The 25085-nt window shown below is 42.3% G+C and overlaps 1 protein-coding gene and 1 pseudogene across 1 annotated transcript in view; one reads left to right on the top strand and one right to left on the bottom strand.

Moving 5' to 3' along the window:
- GAB3 (GRB2 associated binding protein 3) overlaps nt 1-12412 on the bottom strand; it is an 86263-nt gene extending 73851 nt beyond the window's left edge. The window contains exon 1 of the mRNA XM_066249074.1: nt 12331-12412. Within this exon, the coding sequence (XP_066105171.1) occupies nt 12331-12402 (72 nt within the window). The 5' untranslated portion in view covers nt 12403-12412. The remainder of the gene's footprint in view (nt 1-12330) is intronic.
- Nucleotides 12413-12472: 60 nt separating this feature from the next.
- LOC136317770 (elongation factor 1-alpha 1 pseudogene) lies at nt 12473-24543 on the top strand (annotated as a pseudogene).
- The last annotated feature ends 542 nt before the right edge of the window (nt 24544-25085 follow it).

Here is a 25085-nt window from a genome sequence, read left to right as displayed (position 1 = left end):
AAGGTCTCCAGTTTGAAGCCCAAGGATGCTGGCTTGAGCAAGGAGTCACTGGCTCAGCTTGAGTCACCCCCCCACCTGCAAGCACATATGAGAAGCAGTCAATAAATAACTAAAGGGATGTAACTATGAGTTGATGCTTCTCATCTCTCTCCTCTCCCCTCTTTCTTCTTGTCTCTCTTTAAAAAGTAAATAAATAAGTAAAAAATAAACAGATCAATTCAAAAAGGAGACATAACCTTTGTAAACATTTATGCACCCAACAAACGAGCATCTAAACATATAAAGCAAATTTTTATGGACACAAAGGGAGAGCCTGGCCAGGTAGTGGCACAGTGGACAGAACACTGGACTGCGATGCAGAGGACCCAGGTTCGTAAGCCCGTGGTCACCAGCTTGAATGTGGGCTTATCTGGCTTGAGCATAGGCTCACCAGCTTGAGGGCTGGGTCACTGGCTTGAGCTTGGGATCACAGACATGCTTCCATGGTCACTGGCTTGAGCCCAAGGTTGCTGGCTTGAGCAAGGGGTCACTCGCTCTGCTGGAGCCCCCAGTCAAGGCACATATGAGGTAGCAATCAATGAACACCTAAGGTGCTGCAATGAAAAACTTATGCTTCTCTTCTTTCTCCCTTCCTGTCTCTGCCTGTCCATCTGTCTGTCTGTCTTTGTCTGTCTCTCTTGCAAATAAATAAATAAATAAATGAACGAATAAATGAGACAACTAGCAAGATGGTAGATTGAAAATACAAAAAGAACACCTAAAGTTGAAGGCCATGCAAACCTTATGAAAGGAGCTTTGACGAATAACCCCTATCCAAAATAAAAAACAGAATACAAAAGAGTGATATCTTTAAGGTGCTAGGGGAAAAAAACAAATCAACCTAGAATTTTATGCCCAGTGAAAATATTTTTCAAAACTGAAGGATAATTCTTAGACAAACAATACTAATAAAAGCATTCATTGCTAGCAGAGATAAACCACATAAAATATTAGAGGAAGTTCTTTGGGCAGAAGGAGTATGACACCAGACAGAAATCTGAACCTTCACAAAGAAATCAAAGATACTAGAAATAGAATAAACAAAGGAAAATAAATTTGATCTTTTTCTCCTCGTTTTTAATTGCTTGAAAAGCTAATTGATTGTTTAAAGCAAAATTAATAGTAGTCTATCATGTGTTTGTAGTATATGTAAAAGGAAAATACATGAAAACCGATTTCTGGCCAGGGCACACAAGAGAGGCACCCATCTGCTTCTCCACCTCTCCCCCTCTCCTTCCTCTCTGTCTCTTTCTTCCCCTCCCGCAGCCGAGGCTCCACTGGAGCAAAAGATGGCCCGGGCGCTGGGGACGGCTCCTTGGCCTCTGCCTCAGGCGCTAGAGTGGCTCTGGTCGCAACAGAGTGACGCCCCGGATGGGCAGACCATTGCCCCCTGGTGGGCGTGCTGGGTGGATCCCGGTCAGGCACATGCGGGAGTCTGTCTGACTGCCTCCCCGTTTCCAGCTTCAGAAAAATACAAAAAAAAAAAAAATACATGAAAACAATAGCACAAAAACTATAAGGATAGAATTAGGAATTTATTATTATTAGGTCCTCATACTACTCATGCAGAAGAAGACTCCAATTAACTGAAGGCGTATAATTTACAATCCAGGGCAATTACTAAAAACATTAAAAATTTATGTCTGGCCCTGGCCGGTTGGCTCAGTGGTAGAGCGTCAGCCTGGCATGCAGAAGTCCCGGGTTCGATTCCCGGCCAGGGCACACAGGAGACGCGCCCATTTGCTTCTCTACCCCTCCCCCTCTCCTTCCTCTCTGTCTCTCTCTTCCCCTCCCGCAGCCAAGGCTCCATTGGAGCAAAGATGGCCCGGGCGCTGAGGATGGCTCCTTGGCCTCTGCCCCAGGCACTAGAGTGGCTCTGGTCACGACAGAGTGACGCCCCGGAGGGGCAGAGCATCGCCCCCTGGTGGGCAGAGCGTCAGCCCCTGGTGGGCGTGCGGGGTGGATCCCGGTCAGGCGCATGCGGGAGTCTGTCTGACTGTCTATCCCCGTTTCCAGCTTCAGGAAAAAAAAAAAATATGTCTGATAAATTAATAGTGGAGATAAATGGAATAACAAAAAAGGCTCAATTAACCTGACAAGGCAGAAACAGAGAACAAACAAGCAAAAATAAAACAAATGGAAAACAGCTAGCATGATAGTAGATTTTAATTTAAACATTTCAATAATCACGTTTTATGTGAATAAACTAAATACACCAATTTTAAAAAGAGAGTAGAATTGCATAAAAAAGCAAGACATGCCCTGGCCAATTAGCTCAGTGAGTTAGAACATTGTCCTGATATATAAAGGTTGCAGGTTCAATCCCTAGTCAAGCACATACAATAACAGATCAATGTTTCTGTCTCTCTCTCTCTTCCTTTCTCTCTCTAAAATCAATAAATTTTTATTTTTTAAAAAAAGCAAGGCACAATTATATGCTGTGTATAAGAAATTCACATAAACTAAAGACACAGTTAGGATATAAGTAAAAGAATAGAAAAAGGTATACCATACCAACACACATCAAAAGAAAGTTAGGCTAGCCTGACCTGTGGTGGCGCAGTGGATAAAGCGTCGACCTGGAAATGCTGAGGTCGCCGGTTCAAAACCCTGGGCTTGCCTGGTCAAGGCACATATGGGAGTTGATGCTTTCTGCTCCTCCCCCTTTCTCTCTCTGTCTCTCTCTCCTCTCTCTCTCCCTCTCTCCCTTTCCCTCTCCTCTCTAAAATGAATAAAAAGCCTGACCAGGCAGTGGCGCAATGGATGGAGCATCGTCCTGGGATGCAGAGGACCCGGGTTCAAGACCCCGAGGTTGCCAGCTTGAGTGCGGGCTCATCTGGTTTGAGGAAAAGCTCACCAGCTTGAACCCAAGGTCACTGGCTCCAGCAAGGGGTTACTCGGTCTACTGAAGGCCCGCAGTCAAGGCACATATGAGAAAGCAATCAATGAACAACTAAGGTGTTGCAATGCGCAATGAAAAACTGATTGATGCTTCTCATCTCTCTCTGTTCCTGTCTGTCTGTCCCTGTCTATCCCTCTCTCTGACTCACTCTCTCTCTGTAAAAAATAAAAAAATAAATAAATTTAAAAAATTAAAAAAAAAAGAAAGTTAGGCTAGTTATATAAGAAAATGTAGACTTCAGAATAAAGAATAGTATCAGGGATAAATACAAACATTAAACAATGAAAAAGTCCAATATCCAAAAAACATAGTAATTCTAAATATCTTCAACTAACAGAGCATCAAAATACATGGAGCAAGAAGAAATAGAACCAAAAAGAGAAATGGGCAAATCCACAGTAATAGATGGAAACTTTCACATTCTTATCTCGGTAATTAATAACAAAAGTAAACAGAAAAACAGTAAAGACATAAAAGAACTAAATAGCACTATCATTGGTGAATATGTTCTCCCATTCAGTGGGGTTGTCTTTTCATTTTGTTAATGATTTCCTTTGCTATGCAAAAACTTTTTAGTTTGATGTATGAAAAAATGCTTGCCTGACCAGGCGATGGCACAGTGGATAGAGCATTGGCCTGGGATGCTGAGGACCCAGCTTCAAAACTCCAAGGTTGCCAGCTTGAACATTGGCTCACCTGGCATGAGCACAGGCTCACCAGCTTGAGTGCAGGGTTGCTGGCTTAAGTGTGGGATCACAGATGTGATCCCATGGTTGCTGGCTCAGCTGGAGCCCCAAGGTCAAGGAATATATTAGAAAGCAATCAATGAACAGCTAAGATGCCACAACTATGAGTTGATGCTTCTTATCTCTCTGTCTCTAGCTAAGAAAAGAAAAAGAAAGATGCTTAACATCACTAATCATCAGAGAAATGCAAATTAAACCACAATGAGATATGACCTTACACTTGTCAGAATGGCTCTCATCAATAAATTAACAAGTGTTGGTGAGGATGTGAAGAGAACCTTCATGCACCGTTGGTGGCAATGCAGATCAATGCAGCCACTGGGGAAAGCAGGAAGGAGTCACCTCAAAAAATTTAAAATGGAACTGCCTTATGACCCAGCAATTCCACTTCTGGGAATATATTCAAAGAAACCTGAAAGACTAATTCAAAAGTATATATGAACCCCTATGTTCATTGCAGCATTATTCACAATAGCCAAGATTTGAAAGCAACCCAAGTGTCCATCAGTAGATGAATGGGAAAAAAAATAAAGCTGTGTACATTTACACAATGGAATACTATTCAGCCATAAAAAAGGAAATCTTACCCTTTGTGATGACATAGACGGACCTGAAGAATATTATGCTAAGTGGAATAAACCATTCAAAGAAAGACAAATACCGTATGATTTCACTTAATATGTGTAATCTATTGAACAAAATAAATTAACAAACAAAATAGAAGCAGACTCATAGATACAGAGAACAGACTGACAGCTCTCACAGAAGAGGGATTAGGGAGGTTGGACGAAAAAGGTGAAGTGATTAAGAAAAAAAACCTCACAGATATTCCACAGTATGTTGATTATAAGGGAAAGGGGGATGAGGGAGATAGGAGAGGTAAAGCGGGAATAAATGGTTATGGAAGGAGACTTGACTTGACGTGGTGAACATACAACTCAATATACACATGAGGTATTATAGAATTCTACCACTGAAACTTATATAATTTTTAACAAATATTACCCCAATAAATTCAATTTTAAAAAAACTATCAATCAACCTGATCTAATTAACATTTATAGAACACTCCACCCAACGAGAATACACATTTTCTTTAAAGTGCATATTTACTATTCACCAGATGTAACTATACTTTGGGTCATGATATAAACCTAACAAATTTTAAGGAACAGAACTCATACATAATTTTTTCTTAGAACATATGAAATTTAACTAGAAATTAATAACAGAAAGATATCTAGAAATCCCCTAATATTATGAAATTGAACAAAAAACTTCTAAACAACCCTTGGGTCAAATAAGAAATCTCAGAGGGACACTAAAGAATATTTTTAAATAAATTAAAATGAAAGCACAATATATCAAATTTTGTGGGACTCACCTAAAACAATGCTTAGAAGGAAGTTTATAGCATTAAATGCCTATACTGGGGAAAAAAATGCTTACATTGAAAAATAAGAAAGATCTCAAGTCAATAATTTACATTTCCACCTGAAAGAAAAAGATAAAGAAGAGATACAACCTGACCAGGTGGTAGTGCAGTGGATAGTGTCAGACTGGGACACAGAGGACCCAAGGTCACCGGCTTGAGTATGGGTTCATTCAGCTTGAGCATGGGCTTACCAGCTTGAGCATGGGCTCACCAGCTTGAGCGCGGGGTTGCTGGCTTGAGCATAGGATCATAGACATGACCCCATGGTTGCTGGCTTGAGCCCAATGTCACACCAATAAAGTCCATTAAAAAAGATTGATGGCCCTGGCCGGTTGGCTCAGTGGTAGAGCGTCGGCCTGGCGTGCAGAAGTCCCGGGTTCGATTCCTGGCCAGGGCACACAGGAGAAGCGCCCATCTGCTTCTCCCCCCCTCCCCCTCTCCTTCCTCTCTGTCTCTCTCTTCCCCTCCCGCAGCAGAGGCTCCATTGGAGCAAAGACAGCCCGGGTGCTGGGGATGGCTCCTTGGCCTCTGCCCCAGGCGCTAGAGCGGCTCTGGTCGCGGCAGAGCGACGCCCCGGAGGGGCAGAGCGTCGCCCCCTGGTGGGCGTGCCGGGTGAATCCCGGTCAGGCGCATGCGGGAGTCTGTCTCTCCCCGTTTCTAGCTTCAGAAATTCAAAAGAAAAAAAAAATTGATGATAAAAGAATTTAAATAAATAAATTATAGCTGATTTAATACTTCTAATCCATTTAATGGGTTAAAAAAAAAAAAACGGTGAATTTTACCAAACATTTAATGAAGAAGAAATATCAATTCTGTACCATGTCTTTCAGAAAATAGAAAAGGGGGGAACACTTCCCAATTCATTTTATGAGATCAGCATTATGCTAATACTGAAACCAGACAAAGATAGTACAAAAGAGGAAAACTGAAGACCAATATACCACATGAACTGAGACATAGGTATCCTCAGCAAAATATTAGCAAATTAAATCCAGGAATATCTGTAAAGAATAATATATTGCGCCTAACCAGGTGGTGGCGCAGTGGATAAAATGTCGGACTGGGATGTGGAGGACCCCAGTTCGAGACTCCAAGGTTGCCAGCTTGAGCGTGGGCTTATCTGGTTTGAGCAAAGCTCACCAGCTTGAGCCCAAGGTCACTGGCTCGAGCATGGGGTCCCTCTGTCTGCTGTAGCCCCCTGGTCAAGGCACATATGAGAAAGCAATCAATGAACTAAGGTGCTGCAATGAAGAATTGATGCTTCTCATCTTTTTCTCTTCCTGTGTGTCTGTCCCTATCTGTCCCTCTCTCTGACTCTAATAAAAATAAAAATAAAAAAAGAAAAACATATTGTAACCCAGTGAAGCTTATCTCAAAAGTTCAAGGTTAGCTCAACATGCAATAATCAATCAGAATAATTCACCATAAGAAAGTATAGTGGCTCCTCAAAAAAATTAAGAATAGAACTACCATATGACCCAGCAATCCCTCTACTGGGTATCTATCCAAAAAACTTAAAAATATTGGTATGTAAAGACACAAGTACCCCCATGTTCATCGCAGCATTATTCACAGTGGCCAAGACATGGAAACAACCAAAGTGTCCTTAAGTAAAAGATTGGGTAAAGAAGATGTGGTACAAATATACAAAGAAATACTACTAAAGAAATACTACTCAGCCATAAGAAATGATGACATAATGCCATTTACAACAACATGGATGGACCTTAAGAACAACATACTGAGTGAAATAAGTAAATCAGAAAAAGCTAAGAACTATGATTTCATACATAAGTGGTATATAAAACTAAGACTTATGGACATAGATAAATGTGATGCAGTTATGGGGGGATGGGGTAGTGGGGGAGGGAGGAGGGAGGGAGTAAAGAGGCACAAATATACGGTGACAGAAAATTTTTTGACTCTGGGTGATGGGTATACAACATAATCAACAGTTCAAATGTTATAGTAATGTTTACCTGAAAGCTATGTACTCTTACTGATCAATGTCATCTGTTAAATTTTAATTTTCGCCTGACCTGTGGTGGCGCAGTGGATAAAGCATTGACCTGGAAATGCTGAGGTCGCCGGTTCGAAACCCTGGGCTTGCCTGGTCAAGGCACATATGGGAGTTGATGCTTCCAGCTCCTCCCCCCCTTCTCTCTCTCTGTCTCTCCTCTCTCTCTCTCTCTTTCTCTCTCTGTCTCTCCCTCTCCTTTCTAAAATGAATAAATAAAAAATAAAAATTAAAAAAAAAATTTTAATTTTCTACATAAAATTTTAAAAAGAATAATTCACCATAGTAACAGACAGAAAATAAAAAGCATTTCATTACTTTTATAGATGCAGGAAAGTTACTTAACAAAATCCAATTCCCAATAAAGTCTCAGCAAACTGGCAATACAAAGGAACTTCCTCAACTTGATGAAAGGCAGCTACAAAAAGCCTCCAGAAAACATCCTTAAAAGGTGAAAGACTGAATGATTTCTCCCTAAGATCAGGATCAAGTCAAGGATGACTGCTCTCATCATTTCTATGGAACACTGACAGTACCACAGGTTCTAACTATAAGCAAGGCTCCTAGAACTTGTAACTGAGTTTAGCAAGGTTGCAGAAGACAAAGTTAATATACAAAAATCACTCACCTGATAAAATTACAAGCCACCATATGCACAGTAAGGTGGATTGGTTTCCCCAGAACCTTTAAAATGTGTTACAAGAGTCTCAGCCTTATCTTCTGAGTTATTCTGAGATAGTTCTTTTTTTCTTTTTTGTACATATTGACTGAAGTATTAGTGGTAAAATATACTATAATATGTATCATCTATACCTCTGTATTTATTTATTATTAGACCTCCATCAGTCTTTCCCCCTTCTACCTCTTTTCCTCTGCAGGATGTACTGTATATAGTCATGCATTTTGTATTAGTATATTAGAAATCTACAAGTCTGTTTTGTACTTTTTATACTATAAGATACTTCTAATAAAAATTTTTACTAGATTATTGAATAAATGTAGCCTTACTAGAAAATTTAAAAAAATCAATTAATAAACCAATCCTAATATATGTGCTGCTGAAGTGAGCACAATAAATTAATACTAAAATTCATAATAAAAGGCAAAGGACCTAGAATAGTCAAAACAACTTTTAAAAGTAAGGTTGAAGGGCTAAAACTGTCTGGTTTCAAGATTCATTATAAAGCTGTTGTCATCGAAATGCATGGTATTAGTATAAGAATGAACAAAGAAATCAATGGAAGGGATTAGAGAACAAAGAAACAGATCTACATTAGTATTCCCAATTGATTTTTTTAACAAAGTTGTAAAAGTAATTCAATGGAGTGAAGACAGCTATTCAATAAATGGAACTAGAACAAATTGAATCAATTTGTAAGAAAATGACCCACAATATAAACCTCACACCTTTTACAAAATTTAACTCAAATACATCATGGATCTCAATATAAAACATAAAATTGTAAAACTCTTAAAAAAAAAAAAACATAGGAGAAAATCTTCAGGATCTAGGGCTAGGCTAAGAGTCCTTCGATTTGACAGTAAAAGCTTAATCCATAAAAGATAAATTTATAGATTGGACTTAATGAAAAATTTAAATCTTTGCTCTAGAAAAGATATTGTAAATAGAATTAAAAAACATAATTTAGGCCTGACCTATGGTGGTGCAGTGGATAAAGTGTCAACCTGGAAACGCTGAGGTTGCCAGTTCAAAACCCTGGGCTTGCCTGGTCAAGGCACATATGGGAGTTGATGCTTTCTGCTCCTCCCCCCTTCTCTCTCTCTCTCTCTCCCCTCTCTATAATGAATAAATAAAATCTTTTAAAAAAACCCATAATTTAGACTGGTAGGAAATATTTGCTAATCATATATCCAACAAAGAACTTTTATGCAGAGATAAAAAACAGTACTGGTGCTCTTAGTGTTGTTTTGAAGACTAAATGAGATGATACAAGTCAAGTCCTTAGCCTACTGACTGTCACATACAATCATTCAATAAACTGGAGTTATTATAATTATATTGTCACTGTTGTTACAGCATTCTTTAAAATTGAGAAAATAAAGCAAGGTAAATGTTCATCAATAGAGAAACTGTTAAATTATGTTACATCTATTACAAGGAATTATTAGACAATGGTTTAATAAAATGAGGTAAATCTATATGCACTAACCTAAAGACGTCCAGGATTATTGTGGAAAAAAAAAAAAAAGCAAATTGCAGGACAATTTTATAGTATGATCTCATTTGTGCAAAAAAAAAAATCTATCTTTTGCAGAAATTTTTTTAGGATGATACTAAGCAAATCGCTAACAGTTGTTATCCCTAGGGAGGGGTGTGAAATAAGGGGTACACAGAAAAAGTAGGATGCAGAGGAAAATTAAAGATCTTTCACTTTTCATTCTATTCATTCCTAGATTGTTTAAATTTTTACAAGAATATATTCCCGTATTATCTGTGAAACAAAAAATACAAAAGGAAAGAATCAACTATCTCTTAAAAGAGCAGTGATTAAAATAACTTTCTGATTACCTTGGCTCATGGAGTCAAGAGGATAAGATGAAGCATAAGCTTACCTTAAAGACTTAACTGAAAACAGACTCAGCTTCCATTTGCAATTTAACAAACATTAAAGGAGTACTGCTTGTTGGCCTGGCAATGCTAAGACCAGAGTTACTGCCCTGGTTGGGTGACACACTAGCTTTGTTATGTTATTGTGGTACAAATGTTAAGACTGTGGAGGTCAGAGATCACAGTCTTTTTTTCTCTGTATTTCTAGCCCACGACACAGGGCCTGGTTCAGAGTTGGCACTCAATAAAAGGGAGAACACGGACAAAAATCTTAATTTAAGTTGGCTGTGAATAATAGTACTAGCCATGCCCCGTTGAACTGACACGTTATTGCCATCTAGTGGCAGCAAAGAATTCCTACAGAACTTAGAGATGAGAAGGGGCCTTTTCTTTCTGAGGTGTGTTCCAGAAACACCTTTCAACAAAACAGCATTGACTAAGGCTATGACCCTAATGAGAAAATATTCCTAACCATGGACTAAAATGTCAAGGTTGGTCTTTTCTTTTTTAAGATTTTGTTAATTGATTATACAGAGAGGTAGGGGGAGTGAGAAGTATCAACTCATAGTTGCCTCACTTTAGTTGTTCATTGATTGCTTGCAATATGTGCCTTGACTGGGCAAGCCCAGGGTTTGAAACTGGCAACTTTAGCATTCCAGGTTGATGCTCTATCCACTTCCCACCACAGGCCAGGTTAAAATGTCAAGGTTTATGCCTTAGAGTGTTGATAAGATGATATCTAGGGACTCTTGTGTCTTAAGTCTCCTCTATCACCACCCCAATATCGCAATGTCCCAAACGCTTACCTATAAGCTGTGCAAAGTCTACACTTGCCACACCTCTGAATTAAGCACATATGATAATAGGTAGACAAACTCATGCCTTCCCAAAATTGATGAAAAATACTAATACAGTATAAGTCACTCTGGTCAGGACAAGATACAAAACAGGACCGTAAAAAATCTTCCATAAACTCTGCCCTCCGGGTTCACCATCTTACTGAATCGTCTATTGAAGAATGAGTTAATACTCTGAAAATATCTAGCGAACCTTTAAAATGTCTCATATTCCAAAGGGCAACAAAGAAACCCACCTTGAGCTGGCCTTGTAGGTACCATGCTGTGACAAATTTTCACCTGCCCAGGAAGGCCATGGGGGGGGGGAGCAGGTTTTCTTCTTTTGCCTCATCTGAATATCAATGAGTCTTCAAAACAGCTTCAGTGTTTTTTAGGGGAGAAACTGGGTGATTCAGAGGCTGAGAATATTGGACCTTGTGTCCACAGACACTCAAAAAGAATGAAGAGACCCACTGGTAGTTAATCCGGAAAATCTCGGTATGTGTGGATCTGTGACATCTATACGCTACGTAGAACAATATTCCTGTATAATGTTGCTCAGAACAAACAACAACAAAACTTCCCAAAGACTCCTAAGAGAGTGATACCGTCTAACCTAGGGTCAGTGTGAAAAGGGGCCATAAGCAGTTGTAAGTTCAGGAAAGGCTGCTGCACACATTCTAAAAGTATACATACATGCTCAAAGTTTTATTATCCCACCTCCACTTCCACACAGTATGTGCCCATAAATACGGGAACAAAAGCAGTGGTGAAACTTGGCTGAAACTCGGACACCAGTTTGGGAGCATGCCATACAACACCAGGTTTGTGGGTGGGCTGCTGTGGAGCAGAGCAGACATGAGTGTTTGTTGCTAGCACCCTGCTCTGGACTTGCAGAGAAATTGGGAATTATGAACAAGATGGACCCATCATGCTACTCCCAGCCTAAAAAAAGCAAGAAACCCTAATATCTATTTATAAGCAACTCCCTGAGGGCTTAAGTGGTTCTTCCTAATGGATGAAGAACACTCAGTAGCAATCAAGTCTTAAAGTGGAATGTTTTTAAGACCTTATCCTGAGGATGCTGATGGAGATAATGAACGTTTGAGCTGTGGACAATGCATTTAAAGTGGTAATGGAATATTAAGGAAGAAGTGCTTTTAGGAAGATGTGCTCTTCCGAGTGTCCCTTATTTCATACTAGCAAAAGTCCACGGTTCCTGCTGGTGCTAGAAAGAAAGCGACGTGTCAGCATAAAGAAAAAGCTGAGAAGAGGCAGCACGAGAAACGAGTTACACTTTGTGGAAGGTTCCAGATAGGAGTGTCCGATGACAGCTACAAGAGAGAGCACTCCTTAGGGTCCAAGCGGAACGCAGGCCCGGTTCCGCTGTGCTTCTTTCTCCCTAGCCCCTGCCCTGTCTTCCTCGCTGGGCAATGGAACTCGGGGCCACTCCTCTCTAGAGACAGGGCACTATTTCGAGACGTCTCCCTAGCCGCGCCTGCACCGAGTCTGGCGCTGGGACTTCAGCCTCAACCCGCCTTCCCCTTCTAGGGTCTGCGACGGTGTGCAGCCGCCGGGGCTCGCGGGCAAGAGTTACCCAGCCCCTGCCCGCAGCTGGGACACAGGCTCGACGTGCGATTTCGCTTTCGGTGGATCGGCCTTGCCTGCAGCCCGGAGCGCAGGGAGCGGCTGTATTTGGGGTGCACAGAGCCCCGGGGCTCTCAATAGCCACCCCACGGGCGGGAACCCGAGGACCCGAGGGCGGGCGGGCGACGCCCCTACTCACATAGCGCTGCAGTTTCCTCTCGGGGGGCGACTTGACAAGCCAGCCGGTGCACACTGCGTCGCCCGTGCTCATCGTGGCCGCCGCCGCCGCCGAATCTTCCAGCTGGGTCAGCCGCCTGCGGCAGGAGGAAGTCGGGCCAGGGATGCCGACGGGGCGGGCCCAGCACCCGCCCGCCCAGCGCCGCCCTGTGCGGCAGCCGGGACCCCCGCCTCCGGCCGCCGCGCCCCCACACACACACAGGGGACGGGCGCCACCGCCCGCGGCGCGAGACCGCTGGGGAAGCAGGCTGCAAAGCGCGGGAAGCCCCTTCGAGCAAGAGCTCAGCCGAGTGGCCCTTCTGCGGGCCACGAGACAGCGCAGGAAAGGAACCCCGCGAAAGCACAGTACTGAACGTTCCCCGGTGCCTTCACCCCCACCCGTGACCAGTCACATCAAAAGGGATGGTCCAGGGGCCGCAGGGTACCGAAAGCCGAAACCCATGCTCCGCACCTGCTATGTATATAGTTAGGTAGTAAGAAAAGCATTGCTTCCTCTTTGACTTACCTGTTCCAATTGTTCATAGAAAAATGGTTCTTAGGGGGATGGAAGTTTTGCCACCCCTAAATATGCCTTCTGGGATACTGACTTTAAGCTGATTATTAAGAAATAAAAGACTCAGAAAGAACCTTTGACCCTCCCCCCTTTCCTGCCTAAGAGATTCAGATGGAAAAACCTAGTTTTAAAAAGTGAGAATAGTAAGAAGCTAGGAAAATTCCTTGAAAAGTAGAACGGGGAAATTGAGACAGATAACTGAAGAACCCAGCAGAACAATTTACAGCCAGACGCAGTGTCACCTCTTTAGAGATAACATCTAGGCCTCAATTGTGTTTTGGCACCAGACCCAGGTGGGCACCCCAGGCTGTGTGGCTGATGGCCCAGAGCCCTGGGGCTGGCCAATCAGTGGAGACTACAGCTCTGGGGTAGGGGGGAACACCTGGAAGAGTTGATGAATATTCTATTGAAATCCTCCCCTAAACTCAGTCTTTCAAATCCCTCCAAACAAAGGACCCAGCTTGTTTTCCTCAGAGCCTGCACCTTTTCATTTCCTCTTCCCCTGCCTCCCACCCCCCACAAGTGTGTATCTCTTAAACTCTAATGGTTCTCACAAGACGTGCAACCGAGGAGATAGTGGGCAGCAGCAGCTTATCCCAGGCATACCCCCCTGTACCTGTCTCCAAGGCCCCCATTTCTCTGCTCATTTTTTGCCCATGAGGTTTCCAGTGAGCCAAAGCAGCCCTGCTTAGGCTCTTTATCGTGGCTGCTTCTATTCTAGGCCCTCCCTTGTTTTGCAGACTCCAGCTTTAATAAACATACTCTCAAAATCACCTGGACTTGTGCTGTGAAATTTTTCCTGCACGAAGTCAAGAACCCACACACTACCGGCTGGCCCTAGGCAGACCCTAAAGGCCAGGTCCCCTGGGTGGGAACAAAAGCTCTCCTTAAAACAGGAGGCTGAAAATTCCATCAGTCATTGCAACCATCTCTAGGGGACAGTCATTCTACTAGTTCAGACACCATCCCACCTCAATATTCTGTCACCTCAATCAACCTTTATTTGACATGTATAAGATATAGAGAGAAGGGAGATTGGAAAAGTTCACATGCATACACACATGGAATTACTACAATCCTCATTTCTATAACTGGTCTTAAGACCATAATTGGCCTTTATAACTTCCTTCTTCCACTACCGTCCCTGTCCTACCAGGGCCTCACCTGGTCAGAATCCTCCACCTGGTGAATGGTTTTTATGGTTTTTATCTCCCACTCTCTTTCCTTTTTTCTTGAGAGAGAGACTGACAGGCAGACAGACGGACGGATGGACAGAAAGGGAGAGAGATTAAAGCATCAACTCATAGTTGCTTCATTTTAGTTGTTCATTGATTGCTTCTCATACATGCCTTGACCATGGGGGTCAAAGCTGAGCCAGTGACCCCTTGCTCAAGCCAGCAATCTTGGACCCAGAACTTTACTCCTAACAAGTCTGAATCCTCAGTGGTCCTGCCTGGACATAGCAGTAGGAGGTGCCCCAGAGGATCTTTTGGATTCAAGATATAGTCCTTCTTACCCAGCAACCCAGTTTCCATATGATAATGAACATCAGCCATCCAAGCCAGTTCAGTAGACTCGTGGTTTGCCTGTTGGTTCAATGGCATAAAGATCCATAAATGGCCAAATTGCGATCTCCACTTGCATTTTTATGTAACCAATGTTGTGGCCCAGGTAGAAGCATTCCTACCTTGGGGACCAGCAGAGATCAAAGCTGTGGGTTTGGAAAGAGACAACTTCAGAGTTGATTATTAGGTGTGATAGTGAGAAAAGTCATGTCCACTTCCACCTCTTAATTCCTGGACCCATGAATTCTGGCTGTGAAAAAACAGCATCATATAGTGGTCACCAATTCAATGTGTTTATCTTATCTTGTAAGACAGAAACTATGCCTTTCAGTGTATTTTTACCTGACTAGTTCAGTAACTGAGTCTTCAATTGACCAGTCATCCCAAGTGCTTCAGAGCAATGAGGTACATGGTAAGACTAGTGCAGTCTCTCAGCATGAACACACTCGCACGTCTTTATTTATTTATTTATTAGATTTTATTTATTCATTTTAGAAGAGAGAGAAGTAGGGAAGGAGCAGGAAGCATCAACTCCCATATGTGCCTTGACCAGGCAAGCCCAGGGTTTCGAACCAGCGACCTCAGCGTTCCAGGTCGACCCTTTATCCACTGTACCACCACAGGTCAGACTGACATGTCTGTTGTTGTATAATGATTTCCTTGGTTGGAAGTGCTATTATGTGAAATACTGTGAAAGTGAATAAGGGTCAATAAGTCTATGGGTAGAAATGCTAGCAGAACTGGGGTTTGCAATAAGTGCCTTTCCAAATAAGGACAAATTGCTTCCCCTTCTAGATAAATGTAGTCTAATTTCATCAATCTGCCACCTTATAGGGGACTCAGTGTTGGTCTCTGCTGTGGGCACATGCAGTGACTGTGACGATATTAATTGGTGCCAGTCTCTGGGAGCCTCACCACTCATTACGAATTCCCTTAAGTTTGCTCTCACCTCTGAAAAAAAAAAAAAGAAAAAAAGAAATCCCCTCATTATACTCTCCTCAGTTCAACCCACCGAGTCTACCATCTGCTTCTTTCTGAGACCTTAACCAATATACCGATGATATTACAGGTGTGAGTCAAAGGAAAAGTGTAGAGGCCACAGAGGTGTGAGCCACTTACTTGAGCACCTTAGCTGTACCTTCCAGATCTGCTGAGTCTGGTCTCAAATACTCCACTTGTACAGTATGACCAGTTAGCACTCAGTTTCTCAGGAGCAGTTGAAGTTACATGGTGCCTTGGTGCCCCATGGTCAGGCATTCAGATTTTACCACAACCCAGGAGCAAGCCAGAAGCTGCTGATCAAAGGGAAAATACTTCTTTTGTGATAGAGGACATTATTTGCTTCAAAACTCTAGTGTCCACTGTAAGTTTCTCTTACTGGGACTTACCAAAGACTCCATGTAGCCTTCCAGTGTGTCAAAGGGCTCTGCATGATCATAAAGGTCAAGTGGCCTGGACTTGCTACAGAGCCTTTCTTTACCCTGGGTCCTACTGAAAACCTACAACCTTACAGATTACCTGCTTGCTGAAAGCACTGGTGTTACACAATTAAATGTGATATGTGTTGCCTGCAGAATCTGAAGAGCTCCACCAAAAGCCTCTTTCTGTGTAGTATGTATGAAGTACATACAGCAACTTGTTGAATACACAACGTGGTCCAGACCATCTCAAAACATCATTGAGGGGTAGGTTCTTGAGTTTTTATGGTTTTTATCTCCCACTCTCTTTCCTTTTTTCTTGAGAGAGAGAGAGAGAGAGAGAGAGAGAGAGAGAGACTGACATACAGACAGACGGATAGACAGAAAGGGAGAGAGAAAAAAAGCATCAACTCATAGTTGCTTCACTTTAGTTGTGCATTGATTGCTTCTCATACATGCCTTGACCATGGGAGTCAAAGCTGAACCAGTGACCTCTTGCTCAAGCCAGCAACCTTGGACTAAAGCCAGTGACCTTGGGATTCAAGGCGGTGACCTTCAGGTTCAAGCCAGTGACCTTAGCATCATGTTGATGATCTCACACTCAAGCCAGCAACCCCATGCTGAAGCTGGTGAGCCTCCACTCAAGCCAAATGAGCCTGCATTCAAGCCAGTGACTGTGGGGTTTTGAACCTGAGTCATCAGCATCAGAATCCCAGGTTGATGTTCTATCAACTGTGCCACCACTGGTCAGGAAGCATATATGGGTCATTTATTTATTTATTTATTTAAGAGGGAGACAAAAAGAAGAACAGAGAGAAACAGACAGGGACAGACAGGCAGGGAGAGAAATAAGCACCAATTCTTTGTTGCGGCACTTTAGTTGTTCATTGATTGCTTTCTCATATGTGCCTTGACAGGGGTGGGAGGGAGCTACAGCAGAGTGAGTGACCCCTTGCTCAAGCCAGCAACCTTGGACTCAAGGCAGTCACCTTAGGCTTCAAGCCAGTGACCTTTGGGCTCAAGCCAGTGACCATGGGTCATGTCTATGATCCCACGCTCAAGCCAGCAACCCCGCGTGCACTCAAGCCAGCAACCTTGGGGTTTCGAACGTGGGTCCTCTGCATCCTAGGCTGATGCTCTGTGAACTGCTCCACTGCCTGGTCAGGCTGCATATATGTGTCTTTTTTTTTTTGACAGAGACAGAGAGAGAGTCTGAGAGACAGACAGATAGGGACAGACAGACAGGAAGTGAGAGAGATGAGAAGCATCAATTCTTTGTTGCAGCTCCTCAGTTGTTCATAGATTGTGTTCTCATATGTGCCTTGATGGGGTGGCTACAGCAGAGTGAGTGACCCATTGCTCAAGGCAGCAACTTTGGGCTTCAAGCCAACAAGCTTTGGGCTCATGTCTATGATCCCACACTCAAGCCAGCGACCCCAGGCTCAAGCTGGTAAGCCCGTGCTCAAGCCAACAACCTCGGGGTTTCGATCCTGGGTCCTCCCCGTCCCAGTTCGACATTTCATCCACTGCGCCACCGCCTGGTCAGGCATATATGTGTCTTAATAAAGCATCTATGCTACCTCTTGAACACCAGGTCTAGTAAACAAAATGTCTTCAATGTAATGAACCAGACAGATGTTCACCATGATTGTAGTAGCTACAATCAAGTTCCATTCACGGCCTGACCTGTGGTGGTGCAGTGGATAGAGTGTCGACCTGGAACATTGAGGTTGCCAGTTTGGAAGCCTGGACTTGCCTGGTCAAGGCACATATGGGAGTTGATGCTTCCTACTCCTTCCTCTTCTCTCTCTCTCTCTCCTCTCTAAGTGAATAAATAAAATCTTTAAAAAAAGAATAAATAAGGCCTGACCTGTGGTGGCACAGTGGATCAGGCATCGACCTGGAACGTTGAGGTCGGTGGTTTAGAACCCTGGGCTTGCCCGGTCGGGGCACATATAGGAGTTGATGCTTCCTGCTCCTCCCCCCTCTTCTCTCTCTCTCTCTCTCCTCTAAAATGAATAAATAAAAATAATTTTTAAAAAGAATAAATAAAAAGTTCCATTCACCTTGGATTATGACAGTGAGCCAGAGGACAGACATAGCCCTGAAATAAGGCACTAAAGTCAGCCCTGGTCAGTTGGCTCAGCGGTAGAGCGTCGGCCTGGCGTGCGGGGCGGCCTGGGTTCAATTCCCGGCCAGGGCACATAGGAGAAGCGCCCATTTGCTTCTCCAACCCCCCCTCTCCTTCCTCTCTGTCTCTCTCTTCCCCTCCCGCAGCCGAGGCTCCATTGGAGCAAAGATGGCCCGGGCGCTGGGGATGGCTCCTTGGCCTCTGCCCCAGGCACTGGAGTGGCTCTGGTCTCTGCAGAGCGATGCCCAGAGGGGCAGAGCATCGCCCCCTGGTGGGCAGAGCATCGCCCCTGGTGGGCGTGCCGGGTGGATCCCGGTTGGGCCGATGCGGGAGTCTGTCTGACTGTCTCTCCCCGTTTCCGGCTTTGGAAAATTAAAAAAATAAAAATAAATAAATAAATAAATAAATAAAAAACAAAGGCACTAAAGTCAGACTTCTGTTTTTTCCAGATGAAAGCAATATGGTTCTGATAGTCTCTGATAATTAGAATGCAGCACTTCTCAGACAAATAGCTGCTTACCACATGCCAGGGTCTGTGTTGACTTGCTCTAGGAAAACAACATCATCCAGAATAGCTTCAATTCAAGTCATGATCTGATTAATTTTACAATTACGCACTATTCGTCTCCAGGCTAACCAGGTAGTAGGTTAAATAAGGATGTGATACCTGCATCTTTCAGAGTGTATTGTTCCCTTTCCTAGAGGAACCCATGTTTCTCCTTCACAGTCCTCCTAAATTTCTAGGGAAAGATGACCTCTTTATATTACAATTTTTGTTCTTCTTTCATATACACCATCCCAGCATCTTTGCACTCCAGCTTAGCGAGAGAAGATATTTTAAGTAGAAAATGGTTTTCAGCCTGACCAGGTGGTGGCGCAGTGGATAGAGTGTCGGACTGGGATGCGGAAAGACTCAGGTTCGAGACCCCGTGGTCGCCAGCTTGAGCGAGGGCTCATCTGGTTTGAGCAAAAAGTTCACCAGCTTGAGCCCAACGTCGCTGGCTCAAGCAAGGGGTTACTTGGTCTGCTGAAGGTCCGCGGTCAAGGCACATAAAAAAAAAAATTGGTTTTCAGTACCTGTATTCCCTTTGTGGCTTCCCAATTTATTATTTATTTAAAATATTATTAGTTTGGCAGTTTATTAACTACTGTAAATCTTATAACAAGAAGAATTTGTGACAATAAATGTCCACTATTATGAAAGAGTTTCTGTTTCAATAATGTTATGATGGACAACATGGCCATGCATCTAACTTATTCTTTGTGAAAAGAAAGAAAAGTTGAAAATAAAATGTCTCTCCTATTTCTGGATTAGGAACAGACATGGAGAGAGAGCTTATATGTGTGTGGAAGGCCAATAATAAGGGAGAGGGTCATGCCTTCCTATATTCCTCCCCTCCCACCCACTTCTTGTTCATATAATCTATGAAGTACATGAATTAAAGACTTAGATTGTCATGGTACAATTTCAGATAGGGAAACTATTTTTTTTTCTTGCCTCTAACGGACATCTATAAAGTACTTCTCTGAGAGTGAAAGAAACCTAATTTCCATCTGAAATATAAAATGTTAACTTTATTATTGTCAATGATAGGCTTTTTCATGTCTTATGAAAAAATCCTGATGTCATATCTGTATTGTTACATTTCAAATAGTATGGCTTTTTGAAAGAGGTTTACCACTAGAACACAGGTGTCATGAATACCACCACTAAATCTAAGTCAAAATAAAAAAGATTTATACCAACATCGTTGTCATTAGACATGTAGATTCAGAGAAGTCTACCACTACTGGCTATGTGGCATACAAATGAGGTGGGTTTGACAAAAGACACATCAAAAAATTTGAGAAGACTACTGAGATGGAGAAAGGCTCTTTCAAGTATGCCCGGGTCTTGAATAAACTGAAAGCGCACATTATTATGGTAACATCACTGATATATCCCTGAAGAAATTCAATATCAGCAAGTATTATGTGACCATTATTGATGCCTCAGGACACAGAGACTTTATCAAAAACATGATTACAGGCAGATCTCAGGATGACTATGTTGTCCTGATTGTTGTTGGTGGTGTTGGTGAATTTGAAGTAGGTATCTCCAAGAATGGGCAGACCTGCAGGCATGCCTTTCTGGCTTACACACTGAGCCACCCTACAGCCAGAAGACATATGAGAAAATCATTAAGGATGTCAGCACATATATTAAGAAAATTGGCTACAACCCTGACACAGTAGCATTGGTATCAATTTCTGGTTCGAATGGTGACAACATGCTGAAGCCAAGTGCTTACATGCCTTGGTTCAAGGGATGGAAAGTCATTCACAAAGATGGCGTCCTGCCACCAGCTGATTCAGCTGACAAGCTCTTGTATTTGCCCCTCTAGGATGTCTACAAAATTGGTGGTATTGGCATCATCCCTGTGGGCCCAGTGGAGACTGGTGTTTTTAAACCTGGCATGGCTTCAGTCAATATTACAGCGGATGCATTCTGTTGAAATGCATTATAAAACTTTGAGTGAAGCTCTTCCTGGGGACGATGTGACCTTCAATGTCAAGAATGTGTCTGGGGCCCTGGCCGGTTGTCTCAGTGGTAGAGTACCGGCCCAGCATGTGGAAGTCTCGGGTTTGATTCCCAGCCAGGGCACACAGGAGAACTGCTCATCTGCTTCTCCACCCTTCCCCGTCTCCTTTCTCTCTGTCTCTCTTCCCCTCCCGCAGCCAAGGTTCCATTGGAGCAAACTTGGCCCAGGGGCTAAGGATAGCTCCATGGCCTCTGCCTCAGGCACTAGAATGGCTCCAGTTGCAACAGAGCAATGCCCCAGATGAGCAGAGCATTACCCTCTAGTGGGCTTTCCAGGTGGATCCCAGTCAGACACACGCAGGAGTCTGTCTCTCTTGCTCCCCACTTCTCAGTTCAGAAAAAAAAAAAAAGAATGTGTCTGTTGCTTGGCCTGTGGATAGTGTGTCAACCTAGAATGTTGAAATCGCTGGTTCAAAACCCTGGGCTTGCCCAGTCACGGCACATATGATGAGCAACCAATGAACAACTAAAGTGAAGCAACTATGGGTTGATTCTTTTACCTCCTCATTCTCACTTTGTAAAATCAATAAATAACATCTTAAAAAATAAAACTAGTTAATGATTACAATACATCGTAAAATCTTCAGAAGAAAAGGAAAATGTTTTATGGACCATTTGGTTTTCTTTTTGTGGCAGTTTTTAAGTTATTAGTTTTTAAAATCAGTACTTTTTAATGGAAACTTGACCAAAAATATGACACAGAATTTTGCCAGTTCAATCACTGATCAGGGCACATACAAGAACAGATTGATGTTTCTGTCTCTTTCTTTCTCTCTTCTTCTCTCTCTGAAATCAATCAATGATTTTTTTTAATCAGCTTTATAAAAAACACCTCAACAAAATGGTAATAAGTAGAATTTACAAATATATAAAAATTTATACACCATGACCAGGTGGGGTTTATCCCAGAGCTGCAATGCTTGTTTAATATATGAAAACAAATCAATGCAATCTGCCACATTAATAAGCAAAAGAAGAAAAGTCACATGATTATATCTATTGATGTAGAACAAACATTTGACAAAACTCAACACCAATTCATGACAAAAACTAGGAGCAGAGAGGGAACTTTCTCAACTTGTTAATGGACATCTATAAAAGATATATGACTAACATCATACTTAATGGTGAAAAACTAGACACTCGCTTTTTAAGACTGGGAACAGACAAGGATATCTACTCTCACTACTCTTGTTCAACATAGTACTGGAAGTTCTAGCCAGTGAGATAAGGCAAAAAAAGAATAAAAAGAAAAAAGAAACAAAAACACAGAGACTGGGAAGGAAGAAATAGAACTGCCCTGCTTTATAGATGATATAATTATCTTCATAGAAAATCCCAAGGAATCTACAGAAAATTCCCATAATTAATGTATTTTAGCAGTCTGCAAGATACAGGATCAACACACAAAACTCTTTACACAACTTTAAGGCGTATAATATGGATAAAGTAATCAAGACTTGTGATATTGGTAGATGAATGGACACATAGATATGTGGAATGAAATAGAGGACCCAGAAATAAACTCATATAAATTAGCCAAACTGGTCTTTGACAAAGGCAATTCAGTGGATGAAGGACAGTCTTTTCAATATAAGGTGCTGGAGCAATTGGACACACATGGGCAAAACAAAACAAAATGAAAACCAAAAAAGAAAAAACTTTAACCAAAATCTTATACCTTATATAAAATATAACTAAAATTGTATCATTTATTTATGTGTAAAATGTAAAACTATAAAACTTTGATTAGATAACATGTGAGAAATATTTGAAACCTAGGACCTGGTGATGTGTTCTTAGACATGATACCAAAAGCACAAGCCATAAAAGAAAAAAATGGTAAATTGGACTTTATCAAAATTAAAACTTTTGCTCTACAAAATACCTTGTTGAAAATATAGAAATACTGGGAGAAAATGTTTGCAAACCATATATTTGCCAAAAGACTCATATCAAGACTATATGAAGAGCCTGACCAGGCGGTGGCACAGTGGATAGAGCGTTGGACTGGGATGCAGAGGACCCAGGTTCAAGACCCTGAGGTTGCCAGCTTGAGCGCAGGCTCATCTGCTCTGAGCAAAGCTCACCAGCTTGGACCCAAGGTCGCTGGCTTGAGCAAGGGGTTACTCAGTCTGCTGAAGGCCCACGGTCAAGGCACATATGAGAAAGCAATCAATGAACTAAGGTGTCGCAACGAAAAACTGATGATTGATGCTTCTCATCTCTCTCCGTTCCTGTCTGTCTGTCCCTGTCTATCCCTCTCTCTGATTCTCTGTCTCTGTTAAAAAAAAAAAAAAGAATATATGAAGAACTCTCAAAATTCAACAGTATAATAACTCTAATAATCTAATTAGAAAATAGATAAAACATATGAAGAGATATTTTACTGAATACGATATAGAGATGGCAAATAAGCATATGGAAAAATGTTCAATATCATTAGTAATTAAGGCAATGCCTATTAAAACCACAATGAGATACCACTATATACCTATCAGAATGACTAGAATTAAAAATAAATAAATAAATAAATAAATAACTCAGCAGCCTGACCTATGGTGGTGCAGTGGATAGACCATCGACCTGGAACGCTGAGGTCACCAATTTGAAACCCTGGGCTTGCCTGGTCAAGGCAAATACAAGAAGCAACTATGAGTTGATACTTCTTGCTCCTTGCCCCCCCTTCTCTCTTTCTCCTCTAAAATTAATACATAAAAATTTTAATTTAAAGAACTCAGCAAAGCCTGACCAGGTGATGCCACAGTGGATAGAGCATCAGACTGGCATGTGGAGGACCCAGGTTCAAAACCCCGAGGTCACTGGCTTGAGTGTAGGCTCATCCAGCTTGAATATGGGTTTACCAGCTTGAGCGTAGGGTCACTGGCTTGAGCATAGGATCATAGACATGACCCCATGGTTGCTGGCTTAAGCCCATAATCTCTGGCTTGAGCAAGGGGTCACTCACTCTGCTCTAGCCCCCCCCCATCAAGGCACATATGAGAACGCAATCTATGAACAACTGAGGAGCTGAAAGAAAGAATTGATGCTTCTCATCTCTCTCCCTTCCTGTCTGTCTGTCCCTATCTGTCCCTGACTCTCTTTCTGTCTTTGTCAAAATAAATAAATAAACAAATTAATAAAATAAAATAAAATAAATCAGCAGAATCCCCCATTGATTTCTTGATTCATGAAATGAGGTAATTATGGCAGAAAGACGCACGTGGAACCCCCCCGCCAGCTTCCTCTACCTTCCTGCCAAAGTGTAAGTTAAAAGAAATATTGCATACTTAGGGGACAATGTCAACAGTTATTTCCATCATCAAAGACTTCAAAATGCAGAAGACATTTCTATATCATTCCCATTTAATTCGCCAGTTTGGCCTGCACAGCAGTTGGTTAGGTCTTGGGAAATGTGGCAGTTTTAAACCAGGGCTCCAAAATTCTTTGACACTCCACTCATTGAAAGATGGGGTTGATGCCACCTCCCTTTGACCCTGGGTAGGCTTGTGAGTGCTTCAACCACACAATACAACAGCAATGATGCTTTGAGAATTCCAAGGCAAAGACACAAAAGGTTATGCAGTTTTATGCCTTAGCCTCCCTAACATTTGCTTTTGGATCCCTGAGCCACCAAGTACAGAATCTGACTACTCTGAGGCTGCGGTGCTATAAGGAAGTCCGAGCCACAGGGAAAGGCCATGTGTAGAAGTTGCTTCTGATCCAGTGAAATCAGACCTTTAAAGCTAAGGTCTTAGCACAATTGGAACCTGTCAGCATAATAAAATGGCTGTTTAATGGCACTAAGTTTTGAGATGGTTTGTTATTCTGCTGGCAGATTATGTTGAGGATTTCAGACAGGACACAATGAGAATATTTTCTTTCTGCTCCATCATGTCTGGAGATGCAGCTGAAATGACTCGATAGTTAAGGGTGACTGGATGGCTGGAAAATTCCTCATTCATGTGCCTATTGCCCATGTAAAGATGCTTATTCCAGTTATTTCATATGCATTAAATCAGGGGTCCCCAAACTACGGCCGCGGGCCGCATGCGGCCCCCTGAGGCCATTTATCCGGCCCCCGCTGCACTTCCAGAAGGGGCACCTCTTTCATTGGTGGTCAATGAGAGGAGCACATTGACCATCTCATTAGCCAAAAGCAGGCCCACAGTTCCCATTGAAATACTGGTCAGTTTGTTGATTTAAATTTACTTGTTCTTTATTTTATTTTATTTTATTTTTTATTTTTATTTTTTAAATTATTTTTGTTTATTTATTCATTTTAGAGGAGAGAGAGAGAGAGAAAGAGAGAGAAGGGGGGAGGAGCAGGAAGCTTCAACTCCCATATGTGCCTTGACTGGGCAAGCCCAGGGTTTTGAACCAGCAACCTCAGCATTCCAGGTTGATGCTTTATCCACTGCGCCACCACAGGTCAGGCCTGTTCTTTATTTTAAATATTGTATTTGTTC

This window comes from Saccopteryx bilineata, chromosome X (genome assembly GCF_036850765.1).
Source record: "Saccopteryx bilineata isolate mSacBil1 chromosome X, mSacBil1_pri_phased_curated, whole genome shotgun sequence".
Lineage (NCBI taxonomy): Eukaryota > Metazoa > Chordata > Mammalia > Chiroptera > Emballonuridae > Saccopteryx > Saccopteryx bilineata.
The sequence above is the reverse complement of the archived record's forward strand: the minus strand, read 5'-3'. Positions and strand labels throughout refer to the sequence as shown.